Here is a 20,892-nt window from a genome sequence, read left to right on the forward strand (position 1 = left end):
TATGTTTCGTTATCCTAGTGATGTTAACTTAGTTTGCTTTATGGGTATGCAATCGTTTGACAATGGCAACCATAACTATTACTACTAAGTGGCCGTTTGCGCCATTGAATCCTACGGAAGGCATCAAACTAGCAGACATGACTTCTTATCGGAAGGCTTCTTCACCTATAAATGTTGCGACTAGAAGAATCGATTAGACCGAGAGACATGGAAAGGAGACTAATGAAAACCTTAATAAAAACAACAAAAGGAGATTATAATATTCTTAATTTAACTAAAAAATATTATCTCACATAAAGCTCGAGATTTGAATATTCTTAATTCAACTAAAAATATATTATCTCACATAAAGCTCTCGATGGAATGAGTCGAGACATTGAGGTTTACTGAATGTTGTACCATCTCAATGACACCACCTCCTGAATGAGACTGGTTTCTTAAATTTCTGGGACAGAGATAAATGTTGATTTAGCTCCTCCCGAATCATTTGTTCATTGACACCACCTCCTGAATGAGACTGGTTTACTGAACGTTCCTCGCCTCGGATTGCAAACACCACCATCTTTATGTCAGTCATAGAAACAACCCCCCAAGAATACTCACACAGGCTTCGAGCTCACGGTTTACCTTTCTACGACTCTTATATTCTTTCGTCTAGCTTTGGTCTGAAATGTTCAGAAGAAAATGATGCTACAGAGTATCAACTCAACCCAAGATCCCAATGTTTCTCTGCCAGTTCAACGGAGCACTGGAACACACGGAAGCTGCAATAGCAATCCAAAATGGTCAATCATGAGCAATTCAAAAGTAAGCATTCACTAGCTGAGTTCAAGTTCTTGAAACATATCATAAACAGCTAGGGAATTCCTTGTTGATCCAGACCGATCAAAGAAAAGAAAAAGAAGAGCTTGAACATTAACAACAGAGCATTCACACAGTGCCGTGCGTGTCATTTTTAGAAACATTACTCAATAATTCTCTTATTGAATCATAATCATACTCAGCTGGTAAATCTTTGAGGTTAAATACAAGATAATAAGATATTAACATTCGGTCAAGAAAAGGTTGCAAAATGTTTAGTTAACTTTACCAAACAGTTGAATTATTTGCCAGCTCTATACACTTGGACTAATACTATGGGTTTGGCAAATAGCACAAAACTGAAATCCATCAGTCAAGTATGGAAGCAGAGAAAATTGTTGTCGTCGTGCACACTTCTATATCTGGTCATCCTGTTGAAGGTGCTCCAAGTCTACATATCCTGCAACGTACCCTGGTGTTTGCCGTGTAGTGTGTTGATCAGATGCAGCACAGTTCATGTGATTGCACAACCAAGTGAGAATGACTCCATTGAAGGAGCAAAATGCAAAAATTTACTGATGCAGTAGTCACTGCATGTCGATCACCAACTAATCATCAGTCTACTCCAAATTCATAGTCTAGCAAGTGAGTAGAGTGTGATAAGGAAAACTAAAAGACCAACAAACATATGTTGCACTTCAAACCCCAACAAGGCCTTGACAACTTGAATTTCTGAAGCATAGATGACAAAAATAGTTTATTTCAACCGACACAGTATATTCCAGAAAACATTAACGAGAAACTCAAAATCACCCAAAACAGTTTACATGATTGATCATCATTGACAGTGCATAAAGATCAGAAACAAAAACTTGTAGGTTGCCTTTTTCTCTTAAATAAGCAAAAACAGACGTGGACGACTGTTGACATTACCCATATGCCAGATGCTCTAGCGAAAGTAAAATGAAAATTCTGCAATGCCCGCAAGGTTATAGGCATAATACAATCCTAAGAAATCTAGATTATTTAGAAACAAAGATAATTGTGAAGTTTCATATCATGTGTAGAAAACTGTTTATTTTGTATTATCTTGCTACGATATGAAAGAAGGACCATTGCCCCCTCAGTGTTACAGAATATTCCTAGCTCGCTCACAGTTTTCCATACTGACTGGTTACAAAACAGGTTTTCCAGATCTATATTCATGGGCCAAGTGACTGATCTTGCACAATTCCTTGTCCTTATCACCAGAAGTTGGTTGGGACTCAGCTGGACTCATTGGCTGATTCCAACCAATTTGTTAACCTTAAGAAAAAAGAAAATAAAAAAATATGAGGCAGAGCCATGGATCGCAATCATAGGAGGGGAGGGAAAAGGAGAGACAGCCGGACAAAATCTGTAACTAAAGTGGTGGACATGTTGATATTGTCATGTGTAGATAAAAAGGTATGAATAAAAAGGGAGATAGAGAGCAAGGTGTAGATAAAAAGGGAAATGGAGAAAAGGTTGCTCCTAGTCTCTTGAGGGAATAGAGGAAAATCATGGGACCATGACTGTGATCTCAGAGAAAGAACCCCTTAATCCAATGCTTCACCTGTCTGGTGATTAAATGGGCACCAGGGCCATAGCGAGGAGTTTTTTTTTATATGTTGCATATATAATAATTGATTAATGTTTACTTTCATAACAAATATATAATTGTAATTTTCTTTATTAACTCTTCACCGTTATTTTTCATTAAACTGTGACAAGCATTTGGATGTTTGGTTATCAATGATAGGAATCGACCAAAGCCACATCCACATCAGTTTTTGCAAGTAGCAAAATTTGGATACATGGAGGGTGACAAATATAGATCAATATTTCCATGACCATATCCCGACTTCATTTGAATAAAATAAAGTACTCTGGTTGGAGTATTTCATCATACTTTCACCCTTACTGTTATTTATATATTTTCCTAAAGGTAACTTAATTGACTGACACTAGTATATAAATGAAATTTCAGACAGCTGCCTACTTTTGAGCATCAAGTTTTCCCATAATGTTTATTAAAGTAATTATTAAATCATATGCACATCAAGTAACTGAATAAAACCATTTAACAAAACAGAAGCTAGACTCAAAACATAATTGATTTTCAATTAATTTCCACAAGAATAAGACTGCTGTGCCAATATTTGGATTCTCCATAGCCAACATTTAAAAACAGCAAAACACCATTTTTTGATAAATAATAAACTATTCCTAATATCTCAAAAACTTAGGACCATAAGCAGGGTGCAAGTTACCTTTGCATCCAGAATGAGCAAAATGATAGCATCTTGTATAGCAACAACCTAAGCTGGTAGCTTCAATCGATTGAAGAATAACAAGAAGTGAGACTCTGGTGCCCAGTACACAAAACCAATAACGGGCCCCCCTCTAATGTACTGCCAAATAATAACAATAATAATAATTTCAAAACATTCACAAAGTGTTAAATAATGAATATCAAACCAGTATCTCGATAGACAAATCAATACCTTTCCATCAAAAATCACAAGCTCACCATCAACCCATCGAGGATTCCGAAACCCAGGATCAGCGAGCCTCCCTTGTCCCTTATATCTAGCAATCTGATTTGCAAATAAAACTCAGTCCTATCTGAATGATTAAGCGGTCAAGGATTGAAAAATATATATTAGAAATGTACCACTCCAAATTCTTCAGGGATAATGCCCTTATGAGGAAGCTGATTTTGCTTGCCAACCTTTGCACGGAAAGCAACCTGTTGAATCCACGGACATACAGTAGCAACTTAACGCCTCCATTGATTCCAGAACCAGTAACAAGTACAAAGTGCCAATTACAGTTAAATCAAAGCCAAAACCAAAAGAAGACTGGGGGAGAGGCAAGCAACCCAATTCACAAGGGGGAATGCACCGACAAATGGTTTTCACTTGCCACTTGTTGGCCTGTCACCTTCATAGTTCATTCCAATAACATGCAGCAGATGATATATGATCCTTGCATTTATCTGCCAAGATTCAATCTCTAGATCGACAATATACTGCATGCTCTTATCACATATCTTCTCTATACCTCCTATTTTGCACTCAACAAATCCTTCTAAATCTTTTCCACTGGTCTACCAAATTCCATTTGGTAAAGTTCTAAATTAAATCAATACCATGTATTCTCATGTCAAACCAGGGTTCTCAATTTCGATATGTACTGTCCGGGACGAGCGGTATGTACCGGTCCGAGAGGATACTGGAACGCGGACCGTCCTCCACTAGAAAGTACCAATGTTTTGATCAGTACCGAGGCATAACGATCGGTACCACCCCAGATTTCGATCGTTACCAAGGCATACCGATCGGTATACCCTGGCGTGATAGACGAAGGTATTTTTAAGGTTTTAGGATGTACCATTAGTACACCCTAGTGTATCGACAATATATATCGGTATGCTGATTCGAATCAGTATTCAAAACCCTATGTCAAACCATCTAACACCCAACGGATACATAAAGTAAGCAAAGGATTCTTCATGAGGAGCCATAAATCAATCCTTGATTTCATTTCTCAAAAGCCAAAATCAGTCACGACTATGTTCTCTATCAAATTGTATCACCCCACACCCAAACAGTCAGTCATGATTCACCAGCCATCGATTGATATATAACCCGACACAGCTCCAAAGTTGAGGATTAAATTGATTTAACAGTCATAACTGGTACATGAGAATAAAAACCATAAATTAGGCAACATTAACTGCATGAAAACCCAGTTTAACAATGGTTACATAGAGTCATAGACTTCATTTGAAGTTGATCATGTAATTGGTCAATATTTATGCACTCTTCATAAAATCAGCATATATAATTGACTACCAAGGATGCTCACACACTTTTTATTTATCCTAATTCCTAAGATCATTTTGTTACCACCTTATGATAGAATCCAACTCATAGTTCGGAAGGACAAACCAACTACTACATAGGAAGGTCTTAGCAACAATGTGATGTTATTTCATTCTTATATAAATGAATATCCTTCATAACTGCCAATATCAACATTTACACAAATAAGCTATGTTCAAGAAACTTATACAAGAGTTCAATTTTTGGCCATGCTACTGGTAACTATTATATGGCATCAAATTTACACTAAGGCCTGGCCAATTTTTGGTCCACATCAGCCAGGCAAAGGGTCATGTTCAGTCAATACCTTTCTAGCAAAGCTTTAAATTTACAACCTTAAAACTTGTGTACAACAAATTGTCACAATGGAAGGTTATTATAGTTCTGCTTCAGCAAGGTCTGAAGTAGGTAGTGTTTCATGGGCTTTCATGCCTTTACGCACAAAAAGTGTTAGCGAATCAGACACTTATCAGACTCTTTAACTAGACTATTCGAATATAAAATAACATGGCAATATAGGAAGTGGATCTTTTATAACTCTTAAGGCTTCTTATAAACTTAAAATCACCACTTTACTTCTCTAACACTAAAATATATGTATATCTTGGTTTTTTTTGTAATTACTTTTCTTATCTACATTGTCTCCTTGCCTCGTCAGATACTTCAACAAGCATCCATATTAATTTCTCATGTCCATGCACTAGGAGTACCAAAGTTTTTTGTGATGATTGAGCACAAAAATATGTTTAAATACTAAAAAATATATTGATAACTATTAAATAGTAACATGAATTTTGGAAATCTGTAAACAACAATTGAGGTAGCTGTATTAACGTCTAGAAGAAACCTGGCATAAATAAGGTGAATTTGCAGCATGGTTTTTAATTTCGATGTGTACCGCCCGCTATGGGTGGTACATATCGGTCCGAGAGCCTCTTTGCACGTGGATCAGTGATTTAAAAAGGCGCTCGGGCGCTCGCCTAGGTGCTCGGGCGAGGCGAGGCCCGAGCGCCTCGCTTCATTTCCAGGCGGCGTGCTTCAAAGAGGCGCTGGGCGCTTCGGGCGAGCGTCTGGGTTAAACTAGGCGACCGAACTAGCGTTTGAGGTCTGGTTCAGTCTCCGGTGCTTTAGTTGGTTCGATCGAACCAACTAAAACACCAATATCAGCGTGACTTCCCCAACCTTAACCCTGCTCGCCGTTCACGCTACTGCCATCGCTGCTCGTTGCTACCGCTGTCGCTCCCACTGTCGCCACTCCCGCTGCTACCGTTGTCGCTGTCTCCGCTCGCCGCTTCCGCTCCCGCTACTGCTGCCGCTGCTACTGTTGCCACTGTCGCTGCTGCTGCCGCTGCCGCTGCCACTGTCGTCGCTCACAGCTACCGCTCTCGCTCTTCTCAGTCAACACCCTCGGTCTTCCGACTCTTCCCTTACACTCTTCTCCTCTTTCGATAGTATACAATTAACAGTATACTGTATACTGTTAACTATATACTAGTAATAGTATTTATATTTATTAGATTAATTTAATAGCATATTTTTATTTAAAATTTTAAATAATTATATTTATTAATTATATTATATATTTTTATATTTTAGCGTCTCACTTCGCTCGAGCGAGCGCTTGGGCGAGCGCTTAACGTCTCGAGCGTTTTTGGACCTTGGCGCCTTTTGGCGCTTAGCACTTTTTAAATCACTGACGTGAATCACCTGCTACCGAACAGTACCAAATTTTTTGCCTCGTAACGAGCGATAGAAGGCTGTATCGAGCGGTAACGTTCCAAAATTTCGACCGTTACTGACCTGTATCAAGCGGTAGCAATCGATTTCAACTATTACCGACCTTTTAGCTATTTTAGCTATTTATACCTAAAAACACTAATACAATATGTATTAGTGTTTTCAGTTATTTTAGGCATACCGCTCAATACGCATCCGTATGTACTGTAACGAGCAAGGCTAGGTACGTTGGTTCATACGAAAATTGCAAACCTTGATTTGTAGATTTCAACTCATGAAAGAATTAACAGAACTATGCAAAGATTAAACTTCTTTAAGTCTTCCATTTCCATAGTCAGCTGCTGGAACTTAAAGCCACAAGTTCAGAACTACCTGACCAGCTGGTACAGAAGGATCACCAGTCAGTTTAATTGCTTCAACATATTCATAAAATTCTAAATTCATTTTCCCCTGAGTATAATCCTCTTGCCACTGACCATACTTGCGCTTTAGATGGAGTACATTAGAGCTGTACATTCCATGTGAGCCAATATATAGTCCTGCCATAAAATTATGAATGTAATTTAATATAAATTGTCAGAATATCACAAAAACCCATTAAAATAAGCAACATGAAGAAATAGGATTCTGCAGTTCCCATTATTTACTATTAAATGTAACAACTGAATGATGTTAATGCAAAGTAGACTACCACTTAGGGGATCTGAAGTCAAAGGTATCTCAATATGGCTGAAGACTGTTGCTTCAAGTAAAGAATGATAGTTCTGTCTGTTATTGACACTGTAATTAAGTAGTTCCTGAAGATCTTTAAGTACCTGCAGCATCAGTTGAGTATAAGATTGATTAACAGCTCCACAGTTGAAAATATCAGTTACAATCAATTAGATGTTAATTTCATGCCCATCTGCAAAAATCATTATTCCATCAGAATATGATCAGATATAGCAAATGCTGCAAAAGATGGGAGTCTGTTACAGCCAGACCAACATTGTCTCTTATTACCTTGGAAAAGCCAAATATGAACCAATTTTACAAACAAAGAACATCATTTTGGTGGCTACTCATAAGAATGAAATTTTATGATATAGTGTGCCTACTGGTCCAAGAGTATTGTCATTGTTATAGATAGTCCATAACAGCTGCTATAGCAATCTATGGTGTTAGGGGCAATGCTGTTTAATTACTTCAAACTCCATAGAAGACATTATTGTGGGTCCCAATAGTGCTGTAACCAACATATTTATATAGATTAATTAAAGAATGCTCCAACAGACAAATTAAATCTAATCTCAGATTTTTGAACCCATACAATAGATTAAAAGAACCCCAAGAAAATTCATTTTTTAGATTTTTTATCAATATCTAGACAAAGAGGTCTAACTTCTACTTTACCTTAGCATATCAAAACCCTCTTTTTAGCTAGCAAATGACATTGGGTCACCTACCCCACTGCCCAAATTGCTCTCCGACATCCATAATGTTCCTTCTTGCTCTATCTAACTTGGGTGCTCTCTCTCTTTATACATCTCTCTTTCTCCCTCGCGCTCTACCTGTAGCATTCACTCTCCTTGCTTCATTCTCATTGATCAAATTGTGTTCTGTTGCAGTAATGTGCAGTTTCTAGTATTATATGTCACATATTTAAGATCATATAGTAAGATTGTGGATGATAAAGCCACAATTTAAGATCATATATCTCTTTGATAGCACATCCAGACCACCTTATGAAAAATATTTTGTTGTGACAATATGAATATTTGGTGCTTGGTCCTTGGTTAACTGCAATGTACATTATTGACCCCTAACACTGCATTGATTGTCGATGATCATGCCACAATTGATATGATAATATTGAATAACATATCAACCTTACAAGAAACTTTTGCCATAGACTCTATGTCAATAATTCAATGTCTGGGTCTCCGCAATAATACATGACTTCTCTTAATAGTACATAGTATGAAGTTATATAAGTGATTCATATTGGGCGAATAATTGCTTGCTATCCTACCAGTCTGCCACTACATACCCACTACACTGTTTTAGTCAGTGCATGAATTTCTCATCTTAGAAACATGATTATTATAAATCATAAATTGTCATCCAGGTCTCCTGTTAATCCTTAAATTGATATAAAGGAAAGGAGGCTTTTACATATCTATACTCTCAAAGTTTGGAAATACTGAAATAGCATATTTGCCGTACAAATTTTGATATGGCATATATCTCTCTCCCCAAAAATCCAAATCCTTCACATATCACCAGCCAATTAGCATCAATCCAGAAAAACATAAGTTAAACACAGCTAAACGAAGCTAACAATAGCTAATTTGAGTTAAGAATGTATATTTTAAAAAAAACCTAAAATAAAAATAATGTTTTCAAAAGAGGAATATATATATATATATATATATATATATATATATATATATATATATATATATATATATATATATATATATGTATGTGTATATATGTATGTGTATATGTATATATATGTGCAATTTTAGTTTGAGATTGAATTTCATACACCAACCACAAAGAGCCCTATTCCAAAACCAAACTAGAGACCTTACAAAAATTATTAGTAAGTCCATCAAGTTAATTTTAATATTGCGACTATAAGCAAGGTTCAATGCATGAGGTTCCAGCCAATGCAACCATAAGACGTTTCCATGACCTGATGTACTGGACGACAAAATCACATAGTGACCTTCCATAGTGCCAAGCCACACCAAGTTGATTTCCATATTCCAATAAACACTAATAAATTTCAAGTGCTGGTGCATTTCAAAATAAATCATGATATCTTGGTCACAGAAAAAGGCTATAGAGTTTTAGACAGATCAAGTTGCTTATAGAACTACAGAAACTATAAAGAGATATACAGGCAGTAGAACCACAAATTACATAGCTTTCTTGTTGGTATATTAGGTGATGCATGATCGTTAATACAATTACAGCAACATAAACAAAAAAATTATTAATTAAATCTAATTTACAAGAAAAACATGTCCAGAGTGAATTCTATAGCATTTAATCTGTAAAGTTGTTGAAATAACTGTTTCTGAGTACACAGGAAAGGAGGAAAAAGATATATGCTAACCTTCAAATGTATCTTCTCTGTGTTAGGGATCACCTTAGCAAGTTCAGACGAAAGAAGATCAGCACTCTGCCGAGCAAAGGCTTTTCTCTTTAGAGTCTGTCTTTTTTCATCAATTCCACTTCTCATAACATCTTGCTCTAAAATGATTGAAAAGGACATGTGATCTCTTTTCTCTAGCCTTGCTGGAACACGAACTAAATTTGTGGGTGGTACATCAGCAGACAGCTTTGGTGTTAGACCACTGATTACAACTTTCAGTGATACCTCACTTTTCCCTTCACGTTTACTAGTAGAATCTCCAGAATCCATTTCAATGTCTTCAATGTCATGCTCGGCACCAAAGTCATCTGACTCTAGACTTTCTAGCTCTTCATCACTACCATCTTCCTCACTACTTTCTTCCTCTTCCTCCATAATTTGTTCAACAACTTTGGCAATTAGATCTCTGTCTACTTTCCCAGGTGACACCAGCTTTAAGACCCTGACCTTGACACCAGGTATTAAATCTCGTAAAATGTTTTGTATAGTAGTAATTCCATCAGTGACATTTGTATCATCATCCTTTCCTTCAATTGTCTTTACATCTTCAGCATGTAAAGTGTTTTCTCCTTTCGAACTGTCAGATGAGTTTAAGTTGCTAAGACCTGATTTTTTCTCGAATTTCTTTGTCAAGTCTCCAGAATTTTCATTCTGTTTCAAATATGCCACCTGAAAAAGCATGCGTCATCTTTCAGCCAGCAAAGGGACAACAAACAAGAAACTATGAATCTAAATATGATTAAAGAAGAAAAGATACATAACCAGAAACTTGACAAACTCTTACTGATATGAAAAGACTTAGAAATATTCTATATTCTGACAAAGATCTAATGTGCTGTTTAGTTTCGCATAAAAGATCACTTAACATTGACTTGGCCAGAGAAAGAAAGGGTGAGGGAGGGAGGAGAGCTGAATTATATAATACTCCACCTGAACAAAAAGGATAGATGAACTTTATCGCAATATGCACTCAATATAATGTTGTTTTGAATTGTTTCAGCTAGAAGTTTATCCCCTCTTGCATGAATAACAAAATTGATTGTTCTTGCACAAGTTAAAAGTAAAGATTTTGTAATGCACCTGTTGCTTGTATCCTCCATTGGTCCTGGTGAAAAAAACTTCAAATAGAGGAAAACCTGGTCTACCACTGGCTAGCTGTCTGCAAGATAAAAATGAAGGAACAAATACTTAAAATTAACAAATAATATTGGAGATACCGATATATAGGCAATATTTAAAAGGTATAACATATTTACTTGATCATTAAATTAACAAGTCATATTAGGTGCGAAAATAAGGTACTGAATCTTGTTGGAGGAACAAGCAAAGCTCTCAAGGCTCAACAAACAGCTGCCTTGCCATAATGAAAACTTAATTGAACTTAAAATACTCATGTTAATGCGGCTCAGATAGCCAAGCTAACAAATTCTGGGACAATGTAACCATGGTTCGCCTTACTGGTCTATACCGGTGTACTAACCAACTGTTGGTATAATATGTACCGAGCTGTACTGAGCATACCGACATGGTACAAGGGGCGTAGTGATGTACCACCCATACCGGTCTCATGTCAAACTAGTACGTACCACCTGTACCAAGCGGTATGCCATGATATGACGAACCTTGAGTGTAACTAGCTCCTAATGTTAAAGAAGGACCATATTTAGATCATTTACGAGAAGTTGAAAATGCTTGGAAAGTTATGGAGCCATTTCCCCTAGAAAATTTTTGTTAGCACGAGGATCTGAACTGTCATGCTCCATGCCAGCTTCCCTGTTTTAAGAGGGAAAACCCAATTTCCTCAAATAATTTCATTAAATGGTTTTCAGTTTTTCTTCAATTCACAAGGCAGACTTGGCTGATGTTTTTCTTGCATTTATATTATTGTAACCAAAGTTTTAAATCCCAGCCAGATGCTGATACTAACAGATGGTCGGACCATACAATACTGACAAAAGATCACCATATCAACACTCGGTGTGGGTCCGTACTGTCCAAACCAAAAAGAAATAGGCTGAGAAGAGAAAAGGAAGAAGATGATGAGGAGGAGGAGAGGGCACCATGCATAGAAATTAGAAGGCACCAGCAGTGACCTGAGGAAGCACCAGCATTGAGGGGAGAAAGAGGCGTTGGCTGTGGTGACGTGAGGACGAGGTGCTGATGGCAGTGACATGAGGAGAAGACACCAGCAGCAGTGATGTGAGGGATGCCCATGGCAGCAACAGGAGAGATGGATGCCTCAGGCAAAATTTCCTATTTCACATGCCGGGCCCCCATTGTACCATTAAATATCAGGCAGTATGCCAACTTTTAGAACCTTGGTTTTTAACATAAAAAATGTTCTTAACATCCAGTCAGCGATAATACAAAATAACAGCTAAGGAAGAGTAGCTTGAACTCGGTAGAAAGAGGTGCATAAGCTTGGTCCATCAGTATCCTTCAAGAACCTAAGTACCATCAAAATATGCTCAGTTGTATGTATTATACAAGTACTGATACTGCCCTCAACAAAGCTAAATGTGAGTCTCCATACACTCGATCAAGAGAAATCAAATCACACTGATCTTTTAGTTTTTCAATAAATTAGAATTTTAATACTCATTTCACATTGATTCCTTGATGAATTCTGAGATGTTCATGAGATAAATTATACATCTTTACAAAGCTTATTAAGTTAGTTATTCGAAGCATTTTACAGAATTCAATTTTCTTAAGAAAATTATATTCAGTTTTCATATGTTTTCTTAAGAAAATTATATTCAGTTCTCTCAACAAAGGTTATGGTGGTAAAAGTTCGTCTTATTTTAGGAGTGAGTTCCTAGATGACTTTTAGTTATTCTATAAGTAGTTAATTATTTCTTTATTTATTTTGATCTAAAAATGGCAAAGAATCAATCACTCATTCTTGGAGGGTTGTTCCAAGCCTACCACTATAAAGACCATATCTCGAAAGTCTTGAAGGCATAGAGTGATTTTGAACAAGGTAAGCCTTACTGATCTGTACCGATGTATCGATCGGCATGGTATGTACTGAGGCATATCAAAGTTAGATTACCGATGGCATGGTAAAATTACCGAAATTAGATTAAAAATACCTAAAAATAGAAAAAAGTTAGATTAGGCTTGTTAAGTTGGAAATATATATAAATTTAATATAATTTTAGCAAAAAATAATCTAAATTAGGAAAGAATAGTGATATATCTTTTTTGAGCTTTGAGAAGTAATTTTATGATACATTCTGAACTGTCCTTCAATTAGTATTAAATTATCTATAAAGAAATGATTTGAATTGTTAGATTTTTTTAAACAACTTAAATTTTAAGATTCAAATGAATCAAGTAATCAATCAATGGATATACCTGGTTCTACCATCCACAAGTGGTGGATTGGGATCCTTGATCCTATGTATTTGCATATTAATTTGATATGCTTGTCGAACCCAATCCTGAAATTGATCTTATGACATAATATACCGATACATCGTATGTCATTGGTGCATCAATACGATGATGGTCGTAGTTTGATGGTCGTGAACCACATGTGCCCGAGGCGGCTTCTGAGACAAGGACAATTGTGACATGTATTGGCATGGAGCATGGAGAATGTCAGAATTTTTAATTTCGCTACTAATCTATTGCTCCATATCATATAATCATCATCGTACTACTGCTCGAAAAAGTATGACCAACTATCATCGTACTATTGTTGGCCGTAAGATTCTCCATAATACGACATCTCTGAATACGATTAGCTTGGCTCTATGTCTACGTTATGTAGATTCTATCGCATCTACTCAAAAGCATCCATTGCTTTCTCATTCCCCTTTTGTATATAAACTTAACCAGTACCTCGTCGAGCCCCATGATCTGAATCTTGGGTGGCATGTGTAAAATACTGCTCCTCGGCCCATGCATTACCCTCAAATTGTATAGATGGAACCATCGACTACCCAACGTCGCCAACATCATTAGTCGAAGCACTACAAATCACATTGCTGCCATGTCTCTGGACTGAGAGGGTTGTTGAATGTGATTAAGGTGTCTCATCGCCCAACTCGATTCTTTTCAACAGTGCGGTTGATGCTAGTGTCTTTCCCTTTGCCTTTACACACTAGGCGAGTGAAATGAGTTGAAGAGATTGAGAGAGTAAAATGGGTTGAAAGAGGTGGGAGGAAATGGTTTAAAAACCCTTTCTTATAGTTCAAACGATCAAATTGATCATTTGAAATAAGGCAATATAAGCCCTTGATCGATAACGATCGAAATCCGACCAATACAAGTCAGTAACGATTATATTTGGATTGTTACCGATCGGTACAAACCCCATATCGCCCAATACAAGATTATATAATGGTACCGCTTGGTATAGGGCTGTCCGTATACCGATCCCCTATCGAACCGATACAAATCGCTCATACTTTGCAATACAGCTCGGTATGACAAGCCCTGATTTTGAATGAAAGAATAGTTTCTTGAGAGGTCTTTGTCCATTAGATTCAGAGTTGTATCTCTTCGGTGGATTCCCCGAAGTGGTGAGTTCTTAGGTCCTATATCCCTAATTAGACTCTTCGGTGTTAATATTTGTATCTCTTGGGTGTTTTCCTTAGGTGTGTTACTTGCGCAGTGAGCTTGTAATCTTCCCTTCTATCCCAATTTCCACTTAGTTCCTCACCATCCCAAATTCAAATGGCAGGAAAAGATCTATCTAGTAGTTGTTATTTATTGTTGCATGTATTTCAAATTTAATATATATAAAAAATACTTCCACTCCACATGACTATTTGATCCTTACAAACACAAGTGTCATCCATGATCTATTTTTCTATAGTTGCAATTTTACAAGTTTTAATTGTCATACAAAAATTTAATTAAACCAATAATAACTAATGCACCCATAACAAAAGAAGCACAAATGTAGTCATCAATTCACGAGTCAGGGAACTAAACAAATATGGAAGCAAGTAATACACCTGGGGCTGTAACTTCTTGCAACATATCTTCCATACTCAGCACTTATATGTATAATTCGACCATATGGATCAGCACCATCTTCTGAAAAACCTGACCACCAGCCAACCTGCATGTCTTCCCAAACACATCAATTTCACTGAAGCAAAAGTACAAAGTGGGAAAAGAAACCATTGTTACTTATCACTAGGATATCAGAAAACTTTCTTAAAATACAAAAGCCACTTTTGTAACCCCCAAAAAAATCAAAATAACTCCCTTCCAATCAGCATCATACACTAAGCCAAATGAACATCAGTGCTAGTGGTCTGACAAGTTCAAAGACAATATACAATATTTTTTACATATAATTGTTAAAACAATCACCACAAAGCAAATACTTTGCCAACAAGCCTTTTCAAATCATCAAAAAAATTTCTTAACTAAATCATCTTCAATTGATATGCAAAAGTTAAACATCATTAAATTAAATTAAATGGACTTTACCAGCAAGAATATGTTGCGAAGCTATTCAACCTTGAACTGGGCTCAGGCAATGGCCAACGTGAGCCTAGCCAGTATAGGGCTGTTCATCCTATTTTTTGGGAAAATATAAAATGTCAGTCTCATTTCCAGTGCCATCGACCACCATGGAGGACTTAGGTGATGGTATGGCAGCTTTTTCAACACTTGAATCAATCCTTGTCTAGAGAAGCTGAAGACTATAGAGAAAACTTCAGAAAGACTTCAAACGACCAGTGAAGGCTCCTTAAACCAATATCCAAGTGAATTAAAGCAGTGTTACAGCATCCTAAATAGATTGGCAGACTTCTAAGACTCCTAAATCATCCAGAAATGGCAAGGAGAATGACAGTCTAACATAGGACTGCCTTCCTTATTCCGAACAGGTGAGGAGAGGGCAGTACTGCAGCAATACAACTCAGAAATTGTAGCACAGTCTCAAATGCTATTTTTTTTATTTCTTATGTATAAAGTAGAGAAATCTAGAGTATTTATATTTCAACTTAGTGTATAGGACTTGGGCATTGGAAGCATAATAGAAAGATATGATTGTAAATTTCTCAGGCTCATGCTTGGACACTCCTTTATGCTCATTAAGTTTGACACATTAGTGGCAATCTTTCTTTGGAAGATCTTGAGGGGCTCCATCTTAAATTGAAAAAACACATATTAAGAAGATCCTTCTAATGAAAAATTCGTAGATAATTTGATTATTACCAAAGGCAAAACCTACATAAACATACAATAGTTAACCTTATTATTCTCTCACTAATAAAGGTACTAGATTGCACAAACTGTTACTAGTCAAGTCACCAAACATTAACCATTCACTTAGATTCTTCAAGCACTAAATCTTTCTTTATAACTTGACCGGCCATGTGCCATGGGATAGACTTATCTAAATTCTTGTCAAATATGCCATCTGGACAATTCCGATTGACTTTGAGTTCAGTCAGAAACTTCAAAAGAGACATGTCATCCACTAGAAAAAGCAACCATAATTATTATTTTGGACAGCTTATTCAATCCAAGAATACTCCCACTATCACCATTTGTTGCACAATGTAACTCCCGAAGTCAAAGAAAACCTGAAATAAAACTGCAAGTAAACCAAAGAGACAGCACAGGCACTGAACAGCAGTTTAAGAGATGTGTGTTTGGCCCTTTTTGTAGTCAACCTCATCTGAGTGCTGGACCAATTTATAGACTGTTACTTGCATATTATCAGAAATGACAGTAAAAAAATTGCATAGATTGACGACACATTGTCTAATCAGACTTGATGACAAAACATATTTACTACCTTTGTAACAATAATTGGACAAAGCTTCATCACTAAATCAATTGCTGAAGTAATAGATATTTAAGAATTTAAAAGAAATGTATACAAGTTAACCGACCAGTCCTGCCCCAGCATGGTCACGAATGTGAGCTGCACCATTGTAATTCTCTTCCTCTATAGCTCTCTGCAGCAACAACACTATTAAGAAAAAAAATAAGCTTAAACATGATAAACACACAAGACAAATATCTTACATTCATAGTGGATATTGCTGTCCCAACAATATCATTTTCTGTAGCACCAGCAATAGCCAACTTCAGCTTTACAGCATCTTCATACTCCTCTTTAGCAATAGCATCATTTAACTGTGACTGAAACAAAACCATCATAGGGAATGGAACTATTAGAATAATTCCAACCATATCATGCTCAAAAAGATTCAAACAAACTTCATTAAGCAAAAAGACATTATGTTTTGTAAAGTTGTCGACAACATAGTTAGAAGTTAAAAAAAAAACATCTGCAGAGACTAAAACCAACAAAATAATATTTTCACAAAAGTTTGAATATGGACCTTAATATTATTGCAAGATCTGAATATCCCATAATTTGAAGATCGCAGTAATGAGGCGGGAGATATATACTACCTTGTAGCTCTCATCTTAAGATTCCCAGTTTGAATGTCAGACTAACAACTAATGCAATTCTAAACTACTGATTACATCAGAATATTCCCTATCTATCAAGTAAGTACAAATAAAGAAGTAGCAACTGGGATGTATCATGCATAACTGAGTTTAATGACAATTATCAGCTTTAATCAAGGGCAACAAACTAATAAATATGCAGAAAAAGCAGGGACACTGTAAGCATTCTTGTCTGCACCAAATAACCTTTCATCATAAAGTATCCTTATCCTGTTGTCAAGGGTGATTTGAAACACATCAACACCTAAAAGGTAACCAATGCAACTACATATGCTGGGTTTATATGCATTGTAGGTTCAATCATTCTGTGGCATGTGATCATGAGTGGATAAAGCACTTCCAACCAAGAAACTACTGTTGACAACACTTAAACCAACCAAACAAGTATGGAATATATAGTTAAAAAGGAACTAGCTCCATATTATGGGAGATTTAGACATAAAATTGTTAAACTGGTCAAACAACAGAAATATTTCTTTACAATAAGATTCTTACGAATGTCAAATACATCATCTTCTCCATGATGTAAACAATTTTCAACCAAAAAATTATTAGACAAAAATCAAACCAGCAAAACTGTGTGATTCATGGTAGAAGAAAGAACCAGCACCATAATTTGAGAGATATAGAAATATAAATGTCAAATTGATCATAATAGCTAATAATAACTTAATAATAGAATTCCTACAAGTACATCTGCTTCATGATGGTGCAAATGGTATACAGAAACAAGTGAAATTATTGGTTTTAACATCAACATTTTAAAGTTATCTAGCTCCTACTTTGTTAAATGTAATAGTATTTTCATCAATAAGCCCCAAACACAAACATAGTATGGTACTATATAGCAACAACCAGGTAATAATGAATAAATAAAGTAGTCCCAGTGCAAAAGGCTTCTGCCAAGATGGGATCTAGGAGGGTACTCTTACCTTTGCAGGTAAAGAATGTGTTTCCATGACGCGGAACTTTGTAACCAAGGTTACAAAGTTGCACCAACACTCACCCTCTAATAAGGCAATTATAACAACCAAGACATGATTTTATAACATTATCCTAAAGCAGTTATTATGCAAGCTTCAGATGCACTGCTGTCATTCCACTGAACAACCAAACCATATGCTTGCCACATTGGCAATTTACAATGTGCTTCACATCAAATGTCAAATTCTTCAATTTTTTCAATGAAACAATAGCAGATTAGAGTAATCAAATGGATGTGCCAATTGCCATTAAACCACCAAATCTCTTTTTTAAGAAAACTGAGGCTACTCCAAAGTGGGTGATTACTGCCTCACCAGGCTCAAGGCCCTTTTGGAGAAAGGTTCCCGAGTTTCTCCCTTACTTTAAAATGGTAAAAATAGTAGCAGACTCACTTTAAGATGGTAAAAAGAGTAGCAGTTTGCTGAAAATAATCCAAGTTGCAACCGCATATATAACTAGGACAAAAAAATTTCACTGCATCACAAGGAGAAAAATTTAAGATTCACATGATGGGGTCATAAGGTTGCTTTTGTGGCAGAGACCAAATTTGAGTCACAAAAATAGTGTCTCCTCTTGCAGAGGCAAGGCTGCATACGTTGACTTTCAGACCCAACATCAGTAAGACTCATGCAACCGAATGCCCATTTTTTAAGTAAGAGAACAAAGTCAAAGAAACTCAAGCAATATAAGACTGTGGCTCAAGGATTACAATTTCAGTCCGTACCAATGTACTGACCCTTGCTAAGTATGGTACGTACCGAGACGTATCGATGGTACATCGATACGCTCAAAATTATCAAAAACAACCTTCAAAAATATTTGAAAAATAGAAAAAAAAAGTTAGATTAAGGTTTTTAAGTTAGAAATAAATATAAATTTAGTATAATTTTAGTAAAAATAATATAAATTGATCCAATATTGATCAAATTTTGATTAAATCATCGTTAAATTCACTAATCACATCATTAAGAAACTTAATTAAAACTTGATTAAACCTATTATACTATCCCAAACATATGATCCAATCCTTAATATGCATCAAATATAAAGATTTGACCTATTAAGTGTCTAATTTCGAAAAAAAATCAATATTAAACACACTAATCACAACATTAAAGACCTTAATTACTATCTAATTAACATTATTCTATCATCAAAAACATATCAAACAACATATTATACACTAAATCATATACCACATAGAATAGGCTTAATCATCTCATAAATCAATAAAAATATAGAAAGAGAATACATACCTCTGGATTAGAGTGTTTTTTCTCTTAATCCTCCCAAATTAGCATCCTAAAATTTGATCCAATGCATAAATCGTAGCTTTGTTGAGTTTAGGAGGGTGAAAATAAGAGAGAGATGTAAGCAAAAAAGAGTTTAAGAGAGTTTAAGAAATTGAGAGAGTGAAATGAGTTGAAAGAGAGGGAGAAAAGGATTTAAAAACCCTTTTTTAAGCTTCAAACAATCAAATTGACTGTTTGAAATAGGGCAATCTCATATCTTGATTGGCAACGATCGAAATCCGATCGTTATCGACCAATACAAGTCGATAACGGTCGAAATCCGAGCGTACCGATTGTTATCGATCAGTACAAACCCGTATCGCCCGATACGGGTCAAGTGACCGGTACTGCTCGATAGATAGTGGTCGGTGTACCGGTATCCTATCGGACCATGATAGGACCGGTACCAGTCGGTATGCATTGGTACAGAAAACCCTGCTGTGGTTCAACTTCCATCACAAGTATCCACCTGAGCTCCAGAAGAAGTAATTCTTCCCATGAAATGAATCCAGCAATAGGTAGATTAGTCGACTTTGGTACTACCCTTAAAAGGACAACTTCAAAAGAGGAGATTTTACCTTTAAGATGGAGAGAAGCCTCTCCTGCTCCTCGATTTCCGTAAAATGCCGCTGCCACCTCTCCCAATCCCAATCCCCTCCATCCACCCCATTCTCCTCCTCCATAACCTTCTCCTCCTTACCCTGACCCTTCCCCGCTGCCGAGGCATCAGCCGACGACCCATTCCTTGACCAAGAATTTCGGCACGCGGTCAAAAAGTCACCCCACCTCTTGGCGGCGCCACTAACGACGTCCCGGACCAGAGAATCCCAGCTTTCATGGGCGGAACAATCGTTCTGGGAGGAACCTTCTTCCTGCTCATCCGATGAATGGTTCTTCCGGCAGCGGCAGAGGAAATGGTCCGGGAGAGCCCTAGAACCGCCGGCAGGGGCCTTCTTGAGTCGGGGAAGGGCGCGCCGAGGGGGGCTCGAGAGCCAACTCGGTGTTTTGGTAGGGAATTTAGCGGCATTAGGGTCGGCGCGGGCGGAGGTCGACGAAGGCTGGAGGCAGGGAGAACGGATCGAAGCCATTCTACGTCGTGGAGAGGCGAAGGGATTAGGTTGAGCAGCGTTCGAGAGGACGGAAAGTCTCTCTTAACGCTGTCCACCAGACGTCTGCTATTAATTGCTGCAACGAGCGGTGTAAAATCCGACCCATTAGCCTAATACCCGAAACCGGAGGGCTTTGGACGGTGGCCTGAAATAAAGATCCGACCCGTTAGCCCAACACCCGAATCCGGCACCTAACGGCAGAAGTCTTCTCTTAATTCATACGATATTAAGGTAGTGAAGGAAGCAATACATCTTAATTTTCTTTATTATTTTTCATACAATATTGCAATACTCGGCCTGTATAAGTTTCAATTCAGGAATAACTAAAGATGAATTTAAATGGGCCAAAGAATTACCTGTTGTGGGCAAATTTGACTAAGCCAAATGCTGAAGAGAATAGTTGGATCATCAATTTCGATTCAAATTTGATCAATGTGATAAAGACTGGACGATCAAAG

General features: G+C 36.9%; 1 protein-coding gene across 3 annotated transcripts; it reads right to left on the reverse strand.

Annotated features, from left to right (window-relative positions):
- Window positions 1-947: 947 nt before the first annotated feature.
- Window positions 948-20,472, reverse strand: LOC135637968 (protein EXECUTER 1, chloroplastic-like). Of its 3 annotated transcripts, none has more exons than XM_065150874.1 (12): window positions 19,904-20,472; window positions 16,597-16,713; window positions 16,461-16,526; window positions 14,562-14,668; window positions 10,672-10,750; window positions 9,553-10,260; window positions 7,138-7,261; window positions 6,819-6,985; window positions 3,497-3,571; window positions 3,327-3,419; window positions 3,093-3,233; window positions 948-1,273 (listed from the first exon to the last, which is right to left on the reverse strand). In XM_065150874.1, exons 1-11 carry the CDS (start codon window positions 20,411-20,413, stop codon window positions 3,141-3,143), a joined length of 2,139 nt encoding a protein of 712 aa, XP_065006946.1. In that variant the 5' UTR covers window positions 20,414-20,472; the 3' UTR covers window positions 948-1,273; window positions 3,093-3,140. The 3 variants fall into 3 exon arrangements, with proteins under 3 accessions (XP_065006946.1, XP_065006945.1, XP_065006944.1); XM_065150873.1 differs by having other exon boundaries at window positions 948-1,391; XM_065150872.1 differs by having other exon boundaries at window positions 948-1,533.
- Between the last annotated feature and the right edge of the window lie 420 nt (window positions 20,473-20,892).

This window comes from Musa acuminata, chromosome BXJ3-5 (assembly GCF_036884655.1).
Source record: "Musa acuminata AAA Group cultivar baxijiao chromosome BXJ3-5, Cavendish_Baxijiao_AAA, whole genome shotgun sequence".
Classification (NCBI taxonomy): Eukaryota; Viridiplantae; Streptophyta; class Magnoliopsida; order Zingiberales; family Musaceae; genus Musa; species Musa acuminata.

Coding starts and splice junctions, on each gene's coding strand:
- LOC135637968 (XM_065150874.1), bottom strand. CDS start 20,413: ATGGCTTCGATCCGTTCTCCCTGCCTCCAGCCTTCGTCGACCTCCGCC. Junction 14,669..16,460: donor ACCATGCTGGGGCAGGACTG/GTCGGTTAACTT, acceptor GAAGACATGCAG/GTTGGCTGGTGGTCAGGTTT. Junction 7,262..9,552: donor CAGAGAAGATACATTTGAAG/GTTAGCATATAT, acceptor CTGATGCTGCAG/GTACTTAAAGATCTTCAGGA.